The sequence below is a fragment of the Gekko japonicus genome, unplaced genomic scaffold (assembly GCF_001447785.1).
Source record: "Gekko japonicus isolate JY-2015 unplaced genomic scaffold, Gekko_japonicus_V1.1 scaffold1965, whole genome shotgun sequence".
NCBI classification, from domain to species: domain Eukaryota; kingdom Metazoa; phylum Chordata; class Lepidosauria; order Squamata; family Gekkonidae; genus Gekko; species Gekko japonicus.
The window spans coordinates 151359-171154 of record NW_015177074.1 but is presented as its reverse complement, the minus strand read 5'-3'; the positions used below and the strand labels follow the sequence as shown (position 1 = coordinate 171154).

The window sequence follows — 19796 nt, the reverse complement described above, 5'->3', positions numbered from 1 at the left end:
CCTAGCCAGTGATCAAACTATGGAGGGAAAGTAGGAGTAGGGTTGCCAGACCCCCCCCCAGTGGAGGTTGGGGCCACCACTAATAAGACCCACTTCCCTGCCACCAATTGGCAGTCTGGCGGGGGAGGGAACATCCCAAAAAAGAGGGGGATCCAGCTGACGTGTAGCAGTGTGTCTACAAAACTGCCCACGTGACCCAGAAGTATCATCATCACATCCGGGATGTCAGGGGAACACTCTGGTATTCGGGCAATAACTCTATGGTAGAAGCCAAATGGTAGAAGCCCGAATACCAGAGCATCATCTCAGTATTCTGGATGTGATGACAACAGTTCTGGGTCATGTGGTCAGTGGATCTCCTCTGAGAGCTCATTCCACCAGGTAGGAGCCGCCACAGAAAAAGCCCTAGCCCTAGTCGCCACTAGTCTGGCCTCTTTGGGACCTGGAACCACCAGGAGATGTTTAGTCCCGGACCGTAGTGCTCGTTGGGGAACATAAGTATGTGTTATGGTCTCAATGGCTCTGCCCCTTGGACATGATCTCATTTCAGAAAACAATTCAGCCATTAAAAAATGAAGTGAGTTCCCACAGTGCAGCAGAACCAGGCAATCTTGTTTCCCTCCCACATACCTTTTCGAATGCCAAAACGGCCCCCCATAGCTATTTCATAGGATTGTCCACCTCCGGGTGAAGCCTGGAGATTTCCCAGAATTGTGACTGATCTCTAGCTGACAGAGACCAGTTCCCCTGGAGAAAATGGCACCTTTGAAGGGTGGACTGTATGGCATTAGACCCTGCTGGGGTCCTCCCACTCCCCCAAGGCTTCACCCCCAAATCTCCAGGAATTTTCCATCCCAGATCTGGCAACCCTACTGTTTGAGCACTCAAAAGGATTCCCTTGTCCTGCTATGTTGTGGGTCCTTGTACCATTTTTAATGGCTGGATTGTTCTCTAAAATGGCATCACAGCAATAAATAGGGTCACCAGGTCCCCTCTGGCCCCTGGCAGGGGATGGGGTGGCGTGGGGCAGAGCCGTGGATGCCCTAACATCTAGTTGGGGCCCCAGGGAGCACTGTGCAAGTTCATGCTTGTTCACCAGTTAAGAACCCCAGCACAGACATGGTGTACTACTGTCTCTCGGAGACTTCTAGCAGTGGTTTTGTTTTTTGTTTTTAATGGCAGCTTCAAAGCAATTTTGTAACACTATAATTCAGCAAGCCACTGTTTTTCAGACTCCTGAAAAAGTGAGCTCTGACTTATGAAAGCTCATGCCGAAATAAATTGCGTGAGTCTTTGAGGTGCTAGCAGCCTCCTGTGCATTTTTTTTTTCAGTCCGCTGCTCTTTCATCTCTGTGGCTGAAGAATGAGACCAATCCAGATGAGATGCTGGGAGTTCCCAGTTGTTGCTTAATTCAGTTTTCAGCCATACAGGAGCATGATTCCACTCAGGGCTGCAGTACAAGATAGGAGTTTAAGATTTTCCTCTATAGCGGGAGACCTTGTGGCCCTTCTTAGGGTTGCCAGCCTCCAGGTGGTGGCTGGAGATCTCTGGGATTGCAACTGATCTCCAGATGACAGAGGTGAGTCCCCTGGAGAAAATGGCCACTTTGGAAGGTGAGCTGTATGGCATTATATCCCACTAAAGTCTGTCTCTCCCTTCCCAAACTTCACCCTCCCCTGACTCTCCCTCCAAATAGCCAGGAATTTCCCAACCTAGAGCTGGCAACCATACAACCTGCTTAACTATAACATCTGAACTGCCAAGCTATGGCAGTTCTAGCCCCGTGCTGGTGTGAGCAACCAAGCCTTGTCCTAGCTCATCGTCTACCCAGCGATTCGAAAGCTTTGGCAAGTAGATAAATTGGGGACCACTCATAAGGGGGTGGGCACACCACTCCCTCTGGGAAGGTGTTAGCTGCCAAGTGTGACTTCTGAAGGTGCGGAGAGATTGAAAGATGAAAGAGCTGTTTCGGCTTCCCTGCAGTGGAGTGAGTCGGCCAGGCGGTGGCAGTGTGGCAGCACGACATCAAGAAGCCCTGACGTCATCAGCCAGCCGACAAGAATACACGGAACATGACTGATCCAGCCCGCAGATGAAGCCCCGGCTAGCTGCAATGTGTGTGTAATTAAAAATGCTGTATGTTTGTCTTCCCTATCCCCCACGAATATTGTTAGTCCAATTGTCAAAGAGTAACTGTAAATCGCTCTGAGCCCGCAGGTGTGTAGAAAAGAGCGATCAATAAATCGAAAGTATAAATAAATAAATACATTTAAAAAGCTGGTCTCTACATTCTGGAGATCAGTTGCAATTCCCAGGAGAACTCCAGGCAGTCCCCATCTGGAAGTCAGCAACTCTAACCCGCATCTCATTTAAATTGCCACTGTGTGTGGCACCATGCTGGAAATCCATAGCCTGTGCAAGTTTTGAGGCAGCATGCTAAAATTGCAGGATTCATCCTTCCAGGCCTACAGAAGTCCTGATGGAGCCATGGCAGCTCCAACAGCAAAGCCAGAAGTGGCTGCGTTGAAAGGAGAAGTGATGCAATACCACCGTTGACAGGGCAGGACTCAGCCAGCATCACCCAGAGGCCTATACAAGGCCAGAAGAGGAAGGGTCGGCCTGTGGGGTGACTGGGAAGTTCCTGGTTGTACTCAGGATAGTGAGGCAAACTCTTTGCTAAAGTCTTCTCGATCTAGGGTTGCCAAGTCCATCTTCCACCCCCAGCGAGGGACTTTGGGGGCGTTCCTGGAGGGGCCGCCCCCCCCCCACCTGCCCGTGCGCCGGATCTCCAGAAAAGGCAGTTCCCTGCACTTAAAGGAGCCGGTGTTTCCCTTTTAAATGCAGGAGCCGGCATTTCCCTGCAAGCTTGCGGCGAACGGGCTTGGGAGGAAACACGGGTTCCACACACTTAAAGGGAGAGAGATGTGTGGCTGTGGGTGTTGGGGGTGGGGCTTCCCCCACCAGCCATCTGGCCGGAAGCGGGTAGAACCCCCCCAAAATGGGGGACCCCTGGCAAACCGGGGGGGGGGGTTGGCAACCCTATCTCGATCCAAGGGGAAGGCATGTAGAGCAGGCCCCTGATGAGGCGAATCCTATACCCTTTGTTACTTAGAGTGGAAGAGTCAGGCAAAGGGAAGCTGTACCTGGTACAAAACCCCATTCTGAGACTCCCACTTAATCTCTTGAAAGGCTCGCCAATCACATTTATAGGATTTAAAGCTGCCAGATTTGGGATGGGAAATACCTGAAAAATTGGGGGGGGAGGCTCGGGAGAAAGCTGCCAGATTTGGGATGGGAAATACCTGAAAAATTGGGGGGGGAGCCTGGGGAGGGTGGGGTTTGGGGAGGGGAGGGACCTCAGGAGGTTGTAATGCCATAGACTCCTCCTTCCAAAGCAGGCATTTCCTCCAGGGCAACTGATACTAGTCATCTGGAGATCAATTGTAATAGTGGGAGATCTCCAGGTGCCACCCAGAGGTTGGCAACCCTAAAATTACAATTTCACATCAGGGTGAATTTTTTTTCTGCCTCCCCCCTCCGAACTGCCCAACAGCAGCAGCTCCAGAGCCAGTGGTTCCTGCCAGAAAACTGGCCCTTGCAGCATTTTGACATAACCCTAACAGAACTTCCACCCAAAATGCCTGCAGAATGGATGCCCCGTCACTGGGGTTTAATGGGTAGTTTCAGAGCTGCAGTTGCAGAGGCCTGGCTTGTTTCAAGCGTACACGTGTATGGAAAAAGATGAGGCCCTTTTAAGAGAGAGGGAGTGTTGTGTAGTGAGTTAGCCGCGTGGAAGAATTGCTGAGTCACGCATGATACACTGCACACTTTACTAGTACACAACATGCACACCCACCAACGGCCGACTGGCCGCTTATATACAGTCTGGGGAACCTCCCATTGGCCCATTCAAACCTCCCGCCAATGTCCCATTGGTTCCCCTAGAGGCAGGGTGCAGGAGCCTGGTCCCCATTGTTCTCCAGACTCAAGCTCCGTTGTATCGCGGGCGCCCAGTGGCAGTCCGCAGACACAATAGGGAGGGGCTGTGGGTCAGTGGTACGGCATCTGCTTGTCATGCCGAAAGTTCAAGGTTCAATCCCTGCCTTCTCCAGTCAAAGGGATCATGTTGTAGGTGAGGTGAAAGACCCTCCATGAAAACCCTGGAGAGCTGCTTCCAGTCTGAGTGGACAATACGAGCCTTGATGGACTGATGGTCCGATTCAGGAGAAGGCAGCTGCATGCGAGAGAGCTATGTGAGAGGAACAGAATATTTTTAAAACTCTGATCTTCTATTTGGGTCCTAATTCCCCCATCTGTCAGAGATGTACTGCTTATACCGGATGTACTACTTATACTTTTTGCATTACTCCATGCAGGAGAAAAGAAAAAGAGGCCTAAGATTTGCATCAATAATTTGTCAGCTCAGTATCATTACAGATGACACACCTTCTGCACGGAGCTGAAATTAAACTGCTCTAAATATATAGCCTACACAATCCCTGTAGGAGATCAAAAGGGGGGAGAGGAAGGGTTTGGGTTTGGGGTGGGGTTTTTTTTAGTCTCATTTCATGACTTTTGGAAGAAGAAAAAAAGCTCCTATCATTTCCCACAAATTTCTATTTCTAGAAATGATGTGGGTGGCAAATAGCCCCCAGGGTTCTATGACCAGACCTGTATAAATTATGCATCAGAGAGATACAGCTTGGAGCACATAGATTAAGGAGGCTCAAAGTCGCTATTCCCTGGAGGTTCATTCCTTAAACGCCTCTCAAAGCCACACAAGAACGGATCCGCTGCCGAAGGCACAGCTTTGTGCTTGGAGGCTGTTTGCATGCTTAAATCCTACTTTTCAAATATATTCAGCTATTACCAGCAAGGATTAAAAACGCAAAGGATCTATTATTGGGTATCACCCTGCCAGAGGGAATTACACATGTACCTTCTCAGGCATAGTGAAATCAGAACGTGATCCTCGAGTGCTAAGCAGCGTTCCCTCTAAGCTGAGTTAGTGTGAGGTAGCTCACAGTTTTTTAGCCTCTGGCTCACACATTTTTATCTCAGCCCAGGAAGGAGGGCTCCAGAGCGAACTAATTTATGCAGTAGCCAAATCGCTCACTTCCAACTTTAATGCCAGTAGCCCACAAAGTAGAATTTTTGCTCACAAGACTCCGCAACTTAGAGGGAGCATTGGTGCTAAGAAATGTTCGGAAGGTTTCATGGCTGCTTTGCCAAGGATGTTAAAGAAACGATTTTGTCAGGTCAGGGGTTCTCAAACCACGACATAACTGTTCTTTCCATTTAGTGATGCATTTGGGAGAGTTAGTGATTGGGCGTGCAACATTTCATAAGTTCCGTACTTCTTGATCAACTAATAAGGTCCTAAATAACTGGGAAATAGATTTTTTTTTAAAAATCTAGTCCAGTAGCACCTTAAGTCCAACACTTCCGAGATATAAGCTTTCAAGATTCAATACTCACTTTATCAGGTCTACGGGACTCGAACCTTGCTCTGCGACTGCAGACCAACATATGGTTTCCCCTACCTGAAACTAAAGTAAATCTACAGTCCAAATCCAGTGATCCCCTCGAGCGAGGAGTTCCCCCAATGGTCTGACCTGTCCTCTGACATGACAAAAGGCCTCCTTAGCAGAAGGGAGCTGATGGATCCAACCCATTATTTTTTGATACAAGTACCTACAGAAACGGTAGATGATAAATCCTTGCTCACAAGTGGCACTCCTCCCTTCTCTAGTGTCCCTTCTCTAGTGCACAAGAGGGAATGCTTATTAATGGCTTGGGGCTCTTTAGCTTGGAGAAACAACGACTGAGGGGTGACATGATTGAGGTTTATAAGATTATGCATGGGATAGAGCAGGTCGAGAAAGAGGTACTTTTCTCCCTTTCTCACAATACAAGAACTCGTGGGCATGCAATGAAATTGCCGAGCGGTTGGGTTAGAACGGATAAAAGGAAGTACTTCTTCACCCAAAGAGTGATTAACACATGGAATTCACTGCCACAGGAAGTGGTGGCCGCTACAAGCATGGACGGCTTCAAAAGGGAATTAGATAAGCATATGGAGCAGAGGTCCGTCGGTGGCTATTAGCCACAAGGTATGGATAGGGACTCTGGGGCAAGTGATGCATTGTATTCTTGGTGCTTGGGGGGGGCAATGGTGGGAAGGTTTCTAGTGTCCTGGCCCCACTGGTGGACCTCCTGATGGCACCTGGTATTTTTGGCCACTGTGTGATAGAGTGTTGGACTGGATGGGCCTTTGGCCGGATCCAACATTGGCATCTCTTATGTTCTTATAGCCTGCTATGACATAGACATGTCCCTTCTAAAAATGAAAGTATCCTCTTTCCCCCCAGAATCTTTAAAAGACTTATATGGAAATATTACTTAATGCATCAGTTTAGAGATGAAAATTCATATGATTTATGGTCTGTCTTTAATTGGATGACAGCACAAATATTGGGACCCTCTTTAAAATCTGAGGTGGTTTACAAAGATGATATATAGTTCTGGACATGATCCATCCTGTCTCCACATATGCAGCTGTATACACAAGAAGGAATATGTACTCAGAGCTGAGCCATGTGTAGAGGGGTCATGTGTAGGAGGCTAATATCTTAGAACTTTGTGGATCTCTGGCCTACTAAACACTCCTCACCCTATTTGGCCCTCATTATATACTTCATTTTCCCAAGTCCCACAGCTATGATGCACCTTAATTTATTTACTTCATGTATATACCCAGTGGGGACACAAAGCAACTCACGTCCTTCACTGGTCCTCCATTTTATCCTCACAATGACCATCTGAGGTAGGTTATGCTGAGAATGTGTTGGTTGGCCCAAGATCACCCAGCAAGCTTCCATGGGAGAGTGGGGATTTGAACCTGGGTCTCCCAGATCCTAGTCCAACACTAACCACTACACCACACTGGCTTTTGCCAGTATAATCCATCCCTCCTGGGGTTCTGGTCTCTTCTCTCTACAACGCTCAGTAAGCTCGTTCCTCAGAAACTTGAGGAACTGTTGCTGTTCATCCATGTTCATCACTCCCTCGTCCTAAGATGTTTGAACTTTTCGTCTACCTGCCCATTAGGGTTGCCAGGTCCTACTTTCATGTTGGCAGGGGGATTTGGGGGTCATTCCTGGAGGGAGCAGAGATGTTGCAGAACTTACCCAGTGTGATGACATCACACGGAAGTGATGTCATCACGTCAGGGACATAGCACAGCGACACTCTACTTTTGGGGCAAAACTCTATGATAAAATTGCCCTCAAACCATAGAGTTTTGCCCAAAAAGCAGAGTGTTGCCAAGTGACATCGCTGTTTGGGGGTGGGGTTTTCTCCACCAGCTAACGTAGAGTTACCAGCCTCCAGGTGGGGCCTGGAGATCTCCTGCTTTTACAACTGATCTCCAGCTGACAGAGATCAGCTCCCCTGGAGAAAATGGCTGCTTTGAAGGGTGGACTCTGTGGTATTGGATCATGTTGAGGCCCCTCCCTTCCCCAAAGCCCACCTTCTCCTGGATCCACCCACAAAGTCTCCAGGTATTTTCCAACCCAGACCTGGCAACCCTAGGCAAACTGGCCGGCAGTGGACAGAAACCCCAAAAAGTGGGGGATCCCCCACCCCATCTTGGGGAATGGGAACCCTACTGCCCATGCTTCTCTTGTGTGTTCCTTGGTCCCTCCTTCCACTAGCAGAAGCCCAAGGACCATGGATGGGGGAGCACTGAATAAAGTTCCTCCTTTTGACAACTATATTGAAAATGTTACCCCTTATGGAGTACTGCCTTAGGCGACCAATCAGAAAGCTTAGACGCCTGGGAGAGATATTTTCAAAAAAAAGTGTGATGAACTGAGGGAAATGTTAATGGCTAAGCTTCTTCCTGACACATCAAAGTCAGCTGCAAGAACATTGATAAGAAAAAAATGAAAATTATCATCTGTTTACCATTATGCATTTCCCCAGGATGTACTGTGCTTTCATCTCTTTGAAATTTTATGGCTTCTACTATAAATAAGGTGATATCTCCTAATTAATATTGATAACTGAGCATGAAACACAACACACATGAAATTTTCTTCCATGATGGGTAAAAATTTCACTTTGTTTTAGATACCTGTATGGGAGCAGGTTCTGCTTTTGGACTCAAGAAATTTGGGATCTACATATGCTACAAAATGTACCTCTTGTATAGGTTTGTGTCCCATGATACATTCTAGGTTACAAATGCAGTTCCTGACACTGCACTAAAATGGGTGAGCACAATTTAGGTGTGGTTCAACATCTGACCTATGTGATTCCCGTTAGCATTTCTTAGACCATTTGGGAATATTCATTATTAGATTTCGTGATTAAAGTTGGAATAATAAGCTTTATCTCCCATGGGGAACCCCCAGGTACTGATATCACCATTGTCTTGCCAAATGTATGCAGTACTTTATTGCCTGTCAGGGCTCTTTTTGTAGAAAAAGCCCAGCAGGAACTCATTAGCATAATAGGCCACACCCAATAGCAGGAACCCATTAGCATATTAGGCCACACCCCTGACAGCACAGCTCATTAGCACATTGGGCCACACCCCCATGTTACCAGAAGTGTGGTTATCCAGCCACACCCACCTTTTGCTTGTTATTCTATTTACCTTGTTTGTTGTCAAAACCCAGGGCTTTTTTGTAGCAGGAACTCCTTTGCATGTTAGGCCACACACCCCTAATGTAGCCAATCCTAATGAGTTTCTGCTGTTGGGTGTGGCCTATTATGCTAATGAGTTCCTGCTGGGCGTGGCCAACTTGGGAGCCTGCCGGAACTCCATTCCTGTGCGTTCCTGCCCAAAAATAGCCCTGTTGCCAGTAAATATCTCTGGATTGGGACTAGGGTTGCCAGCTCCAGGTTGGGAAATTCCTGAAGATTTCGGGGGTGGAGCCCAGGCCTGTAGCTACAGTGGGACATCTCGGGTCTAGGCCCCCTGACTTCCCATCCAGCCCAGGGCCCCCGAGCGGCAGCAGGTGCAGGGAAGGAGCCGGGTATTCCTTTAATTTGATTAGCCAGTGCCCCCCAAAAATCCTGGCTATGGGCCTGGTGGAGCCTGTGGAGGGCAAGGTTTAGGGAGGAGAGTTACTTCAGAAGGGTATAAGTGCTACACAGTCCACCTTCCAAAGCAGCCATTTTCTCCAGGTGAACTTAACTTTGTCACTTGGAGATCAGCCGTAATCCCAAGAGATCTCCAGCTACCATCTGGAGATTGGCAACCCTAACTGGGACACAATGCTACAATGCTGTTCACATCCAGGCCCTGCCCCCCAGTCAGAATCCATAATTTGTTTAGAAATCGTTTCCACAAATTCTGAAAATTATTGATGACTGATGTAAATTCCAGCTTACTAATTGCTCCAGGACCACTTATCACTCTGAAGCTCACATGAAATCAAAGGTAGACAGATGAGTTGTACCATTTTGCCATTAGAAACAGTTCTGAAAACAATCCTCAAACTTTTTTTAAGCATCAACATCTGAAATATCAAAACACTCTGGATAAATTTTTTTGAAACAGAGTTCATTTCCTCCCATTTACCTGGCAGGATTGCCAATCATAAAACATGCATGCCAAAATCTAACTACCTAAATCACACCAAATCCAAGCAAGTGTTTCATCCTTCTTTCAATCAAACTGAGGTTGCAATCCTGAATGTACCAAAACTCTCCTTACCTTGTGATAACATCGGAAGTAAGCAGCACGCTCATCTGAAAATTTCTCTATCCTTTTTGGCCCTTTGCTTGATGCTTTCTTGAAAACCAGCCAACATCGCTGATAAATCTGGAAACACAACACATATCATTTTAGATTCTCTCCCTGACTTGACTACTGTCAACAATAATTTTAAAATATGTTCCTTTCTACATTTTATACATACAGTGATTTACAGGCCAAAGGCCATCAATTTCCTGGTTTTCTGATTATTTAGAGTAGGTTTGACAAGTCTGGTTTGGGCAATTCCTGGAGTTTTGGGGGCCATGCTTAAAAAGGACAGAATGCAGAGAGAGAAAGGTCACTGGAGATGGGATGCCATATAATTGGCCTTCTTAAACTTAAGCTATCATTTCCTCCAAGAAGAACTGATCTCTGTAGTCTGGAGGTCACTTAGAAGAAGAAGAAGAGATTGGATTTATACCCCGCCCTTCACTACCCAAAGGAGTCTCAGAGCGGCTTACAAACTCCTTTCCCTTCCCCTCCCTACAACAGACACCCTGTGAGGTGGGTGGGGCTGAGAGAGCTGTTGACAGAAACTGCTCTTTTTCAAGAACAGCTGTGCCAGAGCTATGGCTTGCCCAAGGCCATCCAGCCAGGTGCAAGTGGAGGAGTGGGGAATCAAACCCGGTTCTCCCAGATTAGAGTCCGCGCACTTAACCACTACACCAAATTTATAATTCCAGGAGGACTCTGGGGCCCCACATGCAGGTTGGCAACCATAATTTAGAGTTTTTAAAAAATTACAGAATGGTGCTAGCTGAGCTTTGCCCAGGAAGACACATGTGTCGAGTTGCCAGTTTTCTCATACAACCAAAGCTTTTGGGTCAGTTACCAGAAAATCTAGGCTCAAGACAAGTTCCTTCTCACTCCTGCTTTTTTTTTTTTTTTTAAGCTCACAGGTCTCCATCAATCTGTAGGGGGGAAATTGTGCATGCAAACAGTTGCAATTTAGATTAGGGCCATGAAGGAAGGGACAAGGAGATTTATCCTTTGAAGCCCTGCTTGGCTTTTCTCCCTGTGCTATTGGGGAGGGGGCATATCTTTTTAAAGGCTGCATTTTCCCCTGATTTTGCATAGTAATATTGAACAGGCCTGAAGGGTTAAAAATCCCTTCTTCTCTTCTCCCATTGCCTTCCCCCCATTTAAATTGTAGCTGCAGGCACAGAGAACTGGCTACTCTTCTGTTTTGCAGACCTTCCGATGAAGACCCGTAATCTAAGGTAGCCAGCCTCCAGGCAGTGGCTGGAGATCTCCAGCTATTATGACTGATCTCCAGGCAACAGAAATCAGTTCACCAGCAGAAAATGGCCACAAGTGGATTCTATGGCATTGAAGTCCCTCCCTCTGCAAACCCCACCCTCCTCAGGCTCCACACACCCCAAAAATCTCCAGATATTTCCCAATCTGGAGCTGGCAACTCTACCATAATCTTCATCATCACGTTTGAATCCTTAGTTAACAGACAGTTCGTGCACTGGGCTTTGTCTGCAGTCCTACAAAATACCATTGGTCTCGACCTCCTCCTGATATTATATAGGGTCCACCTGTGGGCTACGTTTGCCAACCTCCAGATGGGGCCTGGAGATTCCCTAGAATAAAACTGATCTCCAGACTACAGAGATCAGTTCCCCTGGAGTAAATGGCTGCTTTGGAGGGTGGACTATGGCATCTCATCTCTGCTGAGCTCCCTCCCCTCCCCATTGTCCCCTCTCCCCAGACTCCACACCCAAATCTCCAGGAAGTTTGCTAGCTGCAGTTGGCAACTCTAATCCATCCCTGATCTATCAGACTCTTCTTGCAGTTGCTTTTGATTTCACTGACTTCTTTGTTTCAAAAGTAGACAGCCCTGTGCCTGATTTTCTTGGAACTCCATCTTTGTTTCCTTGCTTGGTATGCTTAATTATCACTTATTTGTTGACAAAATTTATATCCTGCCTTTCTGCCCTTACAAGGACCACCAAGGGGGCAAAGAACTGAAAACAAGCATGATAAAACCACATTTTAAAATTATCAAAATCAACCCTCGCGTGCACACTTACATTATTAAAGCAATTAAAAACAGAGCTAAAATACATATGAAATGTAAACACAGCTATTAAAACACTCGTTAGGAAGGAGGAATCGGTAATAGCACAGAGATAATTTTTCAGACACTTTTCAACGTACACAATTCCTTAATATCCCTTGTGTCATCTAGAATATCTGTATGGTGCGGTTTGGAGTTGGCGCTAACTCACTGGTAGAGCATCTGTTTTGCATGTTGTTAGTGCCCTGAACAACACTCATTTGCACTCTGTGAGCACTCAGGAAAATATGGTTAGCTATAGTTCATTCTGTTATTCTTCAGCTGATGTTCATGCTTTACATTCTTAGGTGAGAAACAGAAGGACAACCCAAATTTGCTTTAGGATAAATATCTGCATGTCCACTTTCAGAGCAATTGTGATACATTAATGCAAGACACTCTTATATCCAAATGGCTTTTAAAAGGAATTTTAAAAGCTACATTTAAACCTTTAAAAGCTTGTGGACCATGAATGCAAGGTCTGGCTTTGTGTTTGTTTGCTTTTAATTCAATTTAATTATGAAACAAACAAATACAATGCAATATACTATTAAAGGAGACATAGATTTAACAATCATGTGAAAAGGAACCTATATTTGGAGGGGATCTCCCCACCTGTATGTCATTTCATTCCCTCCAAATAAGAGGCATTGTCCAAAAAGTGAGATTACTTAAAATCTGAATCTGTAGGTGTATAGAAATATTGCTTTAAAAATTCACAGGCCTTCTCCTGTGATGACATTCTGATGACATGTTGTGTCTTTATTTCCTGTTGCAGGACAAATGGTGAGGCCAGATGGCCTGAGCAACTTAATAGCCATGCCATATACCCACATTCCTTCATACCTTTATGCTAAAAGCTAGACTTTAAGGCTCCACACTAGGGCACATGGCCCATGTCACGTACACAATGGAGAAGCTGGAAGCTGGGTCACCTGACTGCAGGCGGGCCCCAAACTCCTAGCAGCTATGACACACACAGCTATGGCAACCAGAAATTGGGCACACACCCTGTCCGCTCATGATTGGCTGATGGCCACAGCTAATTATGACTGGGCAAGGGACTATAATTCCGTTGGTCTCTATGGGAGAGAGCTCTCTTCGCTCTCTTCTCTCCTTCTACCATTGCTTGCTTTATTGCACCTGGAATGCTGACTCTTGGAACAAAGAGCAACCTTTTTGTTACTGTGGATCTGTATCTCTAAACAGACTGAGACTACATATCTGTGCAAGATGGGATTTCTCTTCAAAATCCCTTGGTGTCTAACTGTACTACATACCTTGGACTATCTTGGACTGTTGGATGTTCCTGAATTTGGTAACTATGAATCTGCTTAAATGTGTAGTAAGGGCAAATAGCCATAGGCTTTGTTATTTTGTACCCTTTAGTAGTCTTCTTGCTATGCTTTGTACTAAATAAAGATCATTCTTATTTCTAATTGTGTCTGATGGTGTAACTGAGCTCCAAGGCTAAATCTCGTGTCTACCGCTGACCACACAGAACTACCTTTGTGAGAGTACATAGTGTGCACCTATGGTTAGAGTTACTAATGTGTTAAGTCCCAGATGCCAACTAAGGGATTGAATCTCTGCCCTTAGGAGGCGGGGACTCTTGTGAAGAGATTCTGGTGGCAAATTGTTGTGAAGACCAGAGATGGTATAGACTGTCTCGTGGATTGTTGTTTAATGTGCTGAAATACTGGATTCCCTCTCACTCCTGGATTGGGTTGGGTGGGTTAATCCTGTACAGTAGTGTTAACTATTACTGAGATCTTCTCCATAACCATAAGGTCCCAAGTTTTAACCTCCCCAAGGTTAAAGATGGAGGTTTATCCTGCTTCCAGTTTGCTGCAATACATAATTGTGCAATCGCCAATAAAGCTGAAATGAGCTTAAGCTTTGGTGTATCAATATCCTTAGAGCCAGTTTGGTGTAGTGGTTAGAAGCACAGACTCTAATCAGGGAGAACCAGGTTTGATTCCCCACTCCTCCACTTGCAGCTGCTGGATGACCTTGGGCAAGCCATAGTTCTGTCAGAACTGTCCTTGAAAGGGCAGTTCTTGAAAGAGCTCACTCAACCCCACCTACCTCACAGGGTGCCTGTTGTGGAGAGGGGAAGGGAAAGGTATTTGTAAGCTGTTCTGAGACTCCAAGTGAAGGGTGGGGTATAAATCCAATCTCTTCTTCTTTTTCCGTGACGGTAAATCCAATTATAACTATTTGGTATCTAGCTCTAACTTTACATTACAGATCTTATGAATCACTGTAAATACTTTGCTCCAAAACCCTTGAATGGTTGGGCATTGCCACCAACAATGATAGAGAGATCCCACCTGTTTACATATTTTCAGACAGACATCTGGAATCTTTCTACAGAAATGATGCAACTTTTGTGGGGTAAGATACCATCTTGACCAAATTTTGAAAGACAGTTTGAATATTTAATGTCTCTGAGATGAATGCATAGGAGGCCAATGTTAGCTATGCTGCCATAATGTTTATAGACTTGAGTTCAGTTGCTTGACCTGTGTACCAGTTGCTGCTGCATTCCTTCTTTGCTTCTGTAGTGCTTTATTATCAATGACCTTGGAGTTTGCTGGTGCGGTGTCTGGACATCATGTAGTCGTGGGATCACTTTCAATTCCCAGCTTCGGCTCTAATGGTCTGGGGCCCTTCTCCCACATGCGGGAGTCAGGCCAACTGGCCTATGGATAGGGGGTGCATACGAATACCCTATATCCCATTGTGCTTGTAGAAATGTCGACATTCCTAACAGTGACCATGTTAATGCATCTATAGTGTTCAGTTGCTTGACCTGTGTACCAGTTGTTGCTGCATTCCTTCTTTGCTTCTGAGGTGCTTGATTATCAATGACCTTGGAGATTGCCGGTGCGGCTTACAAACTCCTTTCCCTTCCCCTCCCCACAACAGACACCCTGTGAGGTAGGTGGGGCTGAGAGAGCTCTTGACAGAAACTGCTCTTTTTCAACGACAGCTCTTATCAGAACTATGGCTTGCCCAAGGTCATCCAGCCAGGTGCAAGTGGAGGAGTGGGGAATCAAACCCGGTTCTCCCAGATCAGAGTCCGTGCACTTAACCGCTACACCAAACTGGCTCTTATATAAAGTATAACCTTTCTGACAAGCGTGTACTCAGTTGTTGGCTGTGGAACCTGACAGCCCAGACCTCATGCCAGTCATTCTCAGTTAAAGACTCCAAGGTCTCCTTCTTTGGAGGTTTTCAAACAGAGGCTAGATGGCCATCTGACAGCAATGCTGATTCTGTGAACTTAAGTGAACAAAAATACACTTTGCAGTATTTTTGTTCACTTGCGTTCTTCTGTACTGCAACCCCTGAGCCAGTATACGTGCTACACCGAACTGGCTCTTATATAAAGTATAACCTTTCTGACAAGCGTGTACTCAGTTGTTGGCTGTGGAACCTGACAGCCCAGACCTCATGCCAGTCATTCTCAGTTAAGGACTCCAAGGTCTCCTTCTTTGGAGGTTTTCAAACAGAGGCTAGATGGCCATCTGACAGCAATGCTGATTCTGTGAACTTAAGTGACAAAAAATACTGCAAAGTATTAGATATATATATACTTTGCAGTATTTTTGTTCACTTGCGTTCTTATGTACTGCAACCCCTGAGCCAGTATCCGTGTATTGATTCTGTGAACTTAGGCAGATCATGAGAGGGAGGGCAGGAAGGGCTGCATCAGTGCTTAGTTCTCGTGGCCCTTTCTTACACGCCCAGGGAAATGCTGATTGCCACTTTGCGGTCAAGAAGCAATTTTTTTCCAGGCCAGTTTGGCCAAGGATCCTGGAGGTTTTTGTCATCTGGGCATGGAACAGGGGTCACTGGGGATGTTGGGGGGAGGTAGTTGTGAATTTCCTGCATTGTGCAGGGGGTTAGACTAGATGACCCTGGAGGTCCCTTCCAACTCTATGAATCTGTGATTCTATGATTCTAAGGTCTCTTTCCCATATATTTGTAACTGTTACCCTATACTTACTAATGGTTTCAGTTAACATAGAGTACAATTTTGTGATAATGCCTGTATCTGCTGCACGGTCTGGTTCATATCTCACTCATGAAGCCATTTGATGACCTAACTCTCAAGCAAGACATTACTCTCTCAGCATCATCCCCACATGTGCATAAATAGATTATGGAGATAGTATAGGTGATAAATATTTGGTACATGTCACAAACCCCTAGTCCAAGGGTATTTGCATTATGGGGCTGCAGAACACAAAATCGCAAAACCCTGACAATCTCAACCTTCACACACCAGCCCCTTTTCTACCCCAATAGTCAGAAGCCAAGAGGCAAGCTTCCAACCTTCTGGGAACTAAACAAGAAAGTCCGCCCTGCAAGGTTGGATGCTTGCAGAAATGAGTTTCCACAAAACAGTTAACCTGATAGGCGAGCACTTGGCCTAGGAACTGGAATTTGGATTGGAGCCACTTGAACACAAAAGTCCACAAATATAATTTAAAATAAATGTATTAAAAGTGTGCAAGAATATTTCAAAAGAATAAGCAGGGAAGAATCAAAACAATAAAGCTAATTCTAAGACATTGGTTCAAAACAAGGATGCAAACTGCAAGATGTTACCATTCAAAAATTGTTCAGCAAGCAAAGTCTGGAAAGAGTCAGCATGGGCAAGTGTCTAACCCATGTCAAGCAGGTTTTAAAGAATGCATCCAAAGTCAAAGACAGAGAGAGTTGAGTCGCCACGTCCTTTTGTCTTGACAGCAGGGGGTGGGAGGGAGCTCTCCAGGAGTGGGGGAGCAAGGCACTGTTGCCATGCATGATGTCTCCGGCATGATTACATCACTTTCGTGTGATGTCATTACACCGGGGACATTGCATGGTGATGGTGGGTGTTGGGGCGGGGGCTTCCCCCTGCCAGCCAACTGGCCAGTGGCAAGCTGGAGTCCTCAAAATTGGAGGATTCCCCACTTCCACTTGGGGGCTGGGAACCGTAAGCAGGAGGCTGCTCATGCCTTGTCAGTTGCTACCTGAAAAGGCTAATACTTAAGACCAAAGGATCCAACATGGTTTTGAGCCCATAAAACAATCAGAACCTTGGTTCATGATGTCAGTGATGGTATGTACTGTTGCTAAGTATGACCTGAGGATGAAATGGGGGGGGGGGCTAGCTGCAGTCCAGTCCTACCATTTCCCACAGGTGCAAATCATGATGTCTAATTGAATGGAATGTGGCTAATTGGTCACCATGGTGTCATGGTTTCCTCCTTGGAAGGGATTTAGAGATGGAGGCTTTCCTCCCGGCACCTGGGTCTAGTCATGGAGTCAGCTTTGCCGAATCTTCCCAGCAACACAGTTCTTTCCCAATTAAACATTTCTACACAGTTTGCGCCCTGAACCAGGCCTTAACCAATGTTTGAGAAAATGAGGAGCTGAACAAGGGTCTCAGGTCCTCAACAGTATATAAAAAAAATATAGCCTGCCTGCCTGCCTGCCTGCCTGGATTAGGTGAGAGGCAGTACAACCAAAGAGCCAGTTAGTGGTTAGGTAAAGGTAAAGGTTCCCTTGCTTGAAAGCCAGTCAAATCCAACTCTAGGGTTGCGGTACTCATCTCCGTTTCAAAGCTGAAGAGCCAGCGCTGTCCAAAGACGTTTCCGTGGTCATGTGGCTGGCATGACTAAACACCAACTCAGGTCCTCAACAGTATATAAAAAAAATTATATCCTGCCTGCCTGCATGCCTTCCTGGATTAGGTGAGAGGCACTACAACCAAAGAGCCAGTTTGGTATAGTGGATGAATCTGTGAGAACCGGGTTTGACTCCTCCACTTGCAGCTGCTGGATGACCTTGGGCAAGCCATAGTTCTGAGAAGAGCTGTCCTTGAAAGAGCAGTTTCTGTCAGAGCTCTCTCAGCCCCACCTACCTCACAGGGTGTCTGTTGTGGGGAGGGGAAGGGAAAGGAGTTTGTAAGCTGCTCTGAGACTCCAAGTGAAGGGGGGATTATAAATCCAATCTCCTCCTCCTCTCTCCCATTCTAGGGTTTCCACGTCCAGGTTGAAAAGTTCCAGTAGATTTGGAGGTGGGGCCTGGGGAGTGCAGAGTTTATGGAAGGGACGGAGCTCTGCGGGGATATGATGCTATAGAGTTCATGTTCTGAAGAAGCCATTTTGTCCAGGGGAACTGACCTGTATAGTCGAGAGATCAGTTGTAATTCAGGGAGGTCTTCAGGCCCCCATAGGATTGTCAGGCTTTTCCTGGCCAAAAAGGGGAGACGGAGGGGGCAGTCATCATCAACAGCACAATGTCCCTTCCGAGGGGTTGGGGGAGAAGTGACACCAGTCTAGGATTGGCAGGTCCAAGGGATGGGAGGTGAACTTACCGGGAACAGGGAGGAATGCTGAAAATAAACACGACATGCCTACTTGACCCGGAAGGGACGTAGGCATGTTGGGGATGTCGAGGGGGGGGGAGGCACTCTGGTTTTTGGACAAACCTTTATGGTAGAATTAGCTTCCACCTCCTTAGGCAGCCAATTCCACTGCTGAACTACTCTTACTGTAAAAAAAAATATTTCTAATAACTATCAGTCTTTATTAGGTAAGCCTACTGTGCAGGGTTATTGTGAAGGCAAAATGGAAGTGGGGAGAACCATATAAATCTCCCCTAAGTTCCTTGGAGAAAGGCTGGGATAAAAATACAATGAAATATTGATTTCCCAAGATAAAGTGAGATTGCAAATTATACTGCAGGCTTTGTGTTGATGAATGGGTGCATACTTTCCAGGATCTTACAGATTAAGACATTCTTGTACACTTTTTGTGTATTATTTTTATCCCACCCTTTGAAACTTGAGGCAGCATATATTGCAGTAACAGAAATTTCAATTTAAACACACACCCTTATTTTTAACAGTGGTAAGAAATTGGTAATCTGTGGATTTGCCCTAAAATCACGTGACCTCGGGTAATTATACAGCAAGGCTTAGATACCGCTGTACAAGAAGATGTTTACTTGCTTTTCATATTATTACTAGCAGTAAAGCCCGTTGTGAAAGCAATACAACGGGATCGAGAAAGAGGCTCTGGGGCAGTGCTCTGGCTTTGGGCAAACAGTGTCAATTTGCTGTGGTGACCTCAGCAGGGTATAATGACAGAGTCCACTGTTTTCTCCAGAGGAACTGATCTCTGCTACCTGAAGAGCAGTTGTAATTGTGAGTAATCTGTAGCCCTCACCTGGAGATTGGCAACAATTGTTACCCAGGACAAAATGGCTGGTTTGGAGGGTGGAGTCTATGGCATTCTACCTGTCTGAGGTCCCACCCCTCTGCAAACCCCACCCTCTCCAGGCTCCACCCCTCAAATCCCCAGGAATTTGTCAGCATGTAGTTGGCAACCCCATCTCCTTCCCAGCTAGCCACCAACCTACCATTATCTGCCCCTTTGACTTCAGCTGACTTCTGCCCTCCCTTCTGCAGAGCAGTTGTAATACTGAGTGCTCTCCAGCCCTCACCTGGAGATTGGCAACAATGGTTCCCTATGTGGGACTGACTGGTTTGGAGGGTGGAGTCTATGGCAGTGTACCTGTCTGAGGTCCCACCCCTCCTCAAACCTCACCCTCTTCAGGCTCCATCCCTCAAGTCTCCAGGAATTTCCCATCTGGAGTTGGCAACCCTATCAGGACTGGCCCCAATGTGTTTTCTCCCAAAGGCCAAAGTAGGTGACAGGACCAAGCTTAGTTGCCTACCAACAGGCACTGAGGGGAATGTAGGGTTGCCAGCTCTAAGGAGGGAAATACCTGGAGGTTTGGGGGGTGGATTCTGTAGAGGGCCGGGCGACGGAGGCATCGGCCTTCTGTCGCCCGCCTTGCCCCCCCAATCTCGGCCCGGGCACCCGCGGCTCCCACCAGCGGCCGCCCGACTCCAGACTCCCCCGCGGCCACTCCAGCCAGGCGACGGAGGCATCGGC

The 19796-nt window shown here is 46.5% G+C and overlaps 1 protein-coding gene across 1 annotated transcript in view; it reads right to left on the bottom strand.

Moving 5' to 3' along the window:
- DOK5 (docking protein 5) overlaps positions 1-19796 on the bottom strand; it is a 110060-nt gene that overhangs the window by 29948 nt on the left and 60316 nt on the right. Inside the window, exon 2 of the mRNA XM_015428230.1 lies at positions 9729-9836. Coding sequence (XP_015283716.1) covers positions 9729-9836 — 108 coding nt within the window. The remainder of the gene's footprint in view (positions 1-9728; positions 9837-19796) is intronic.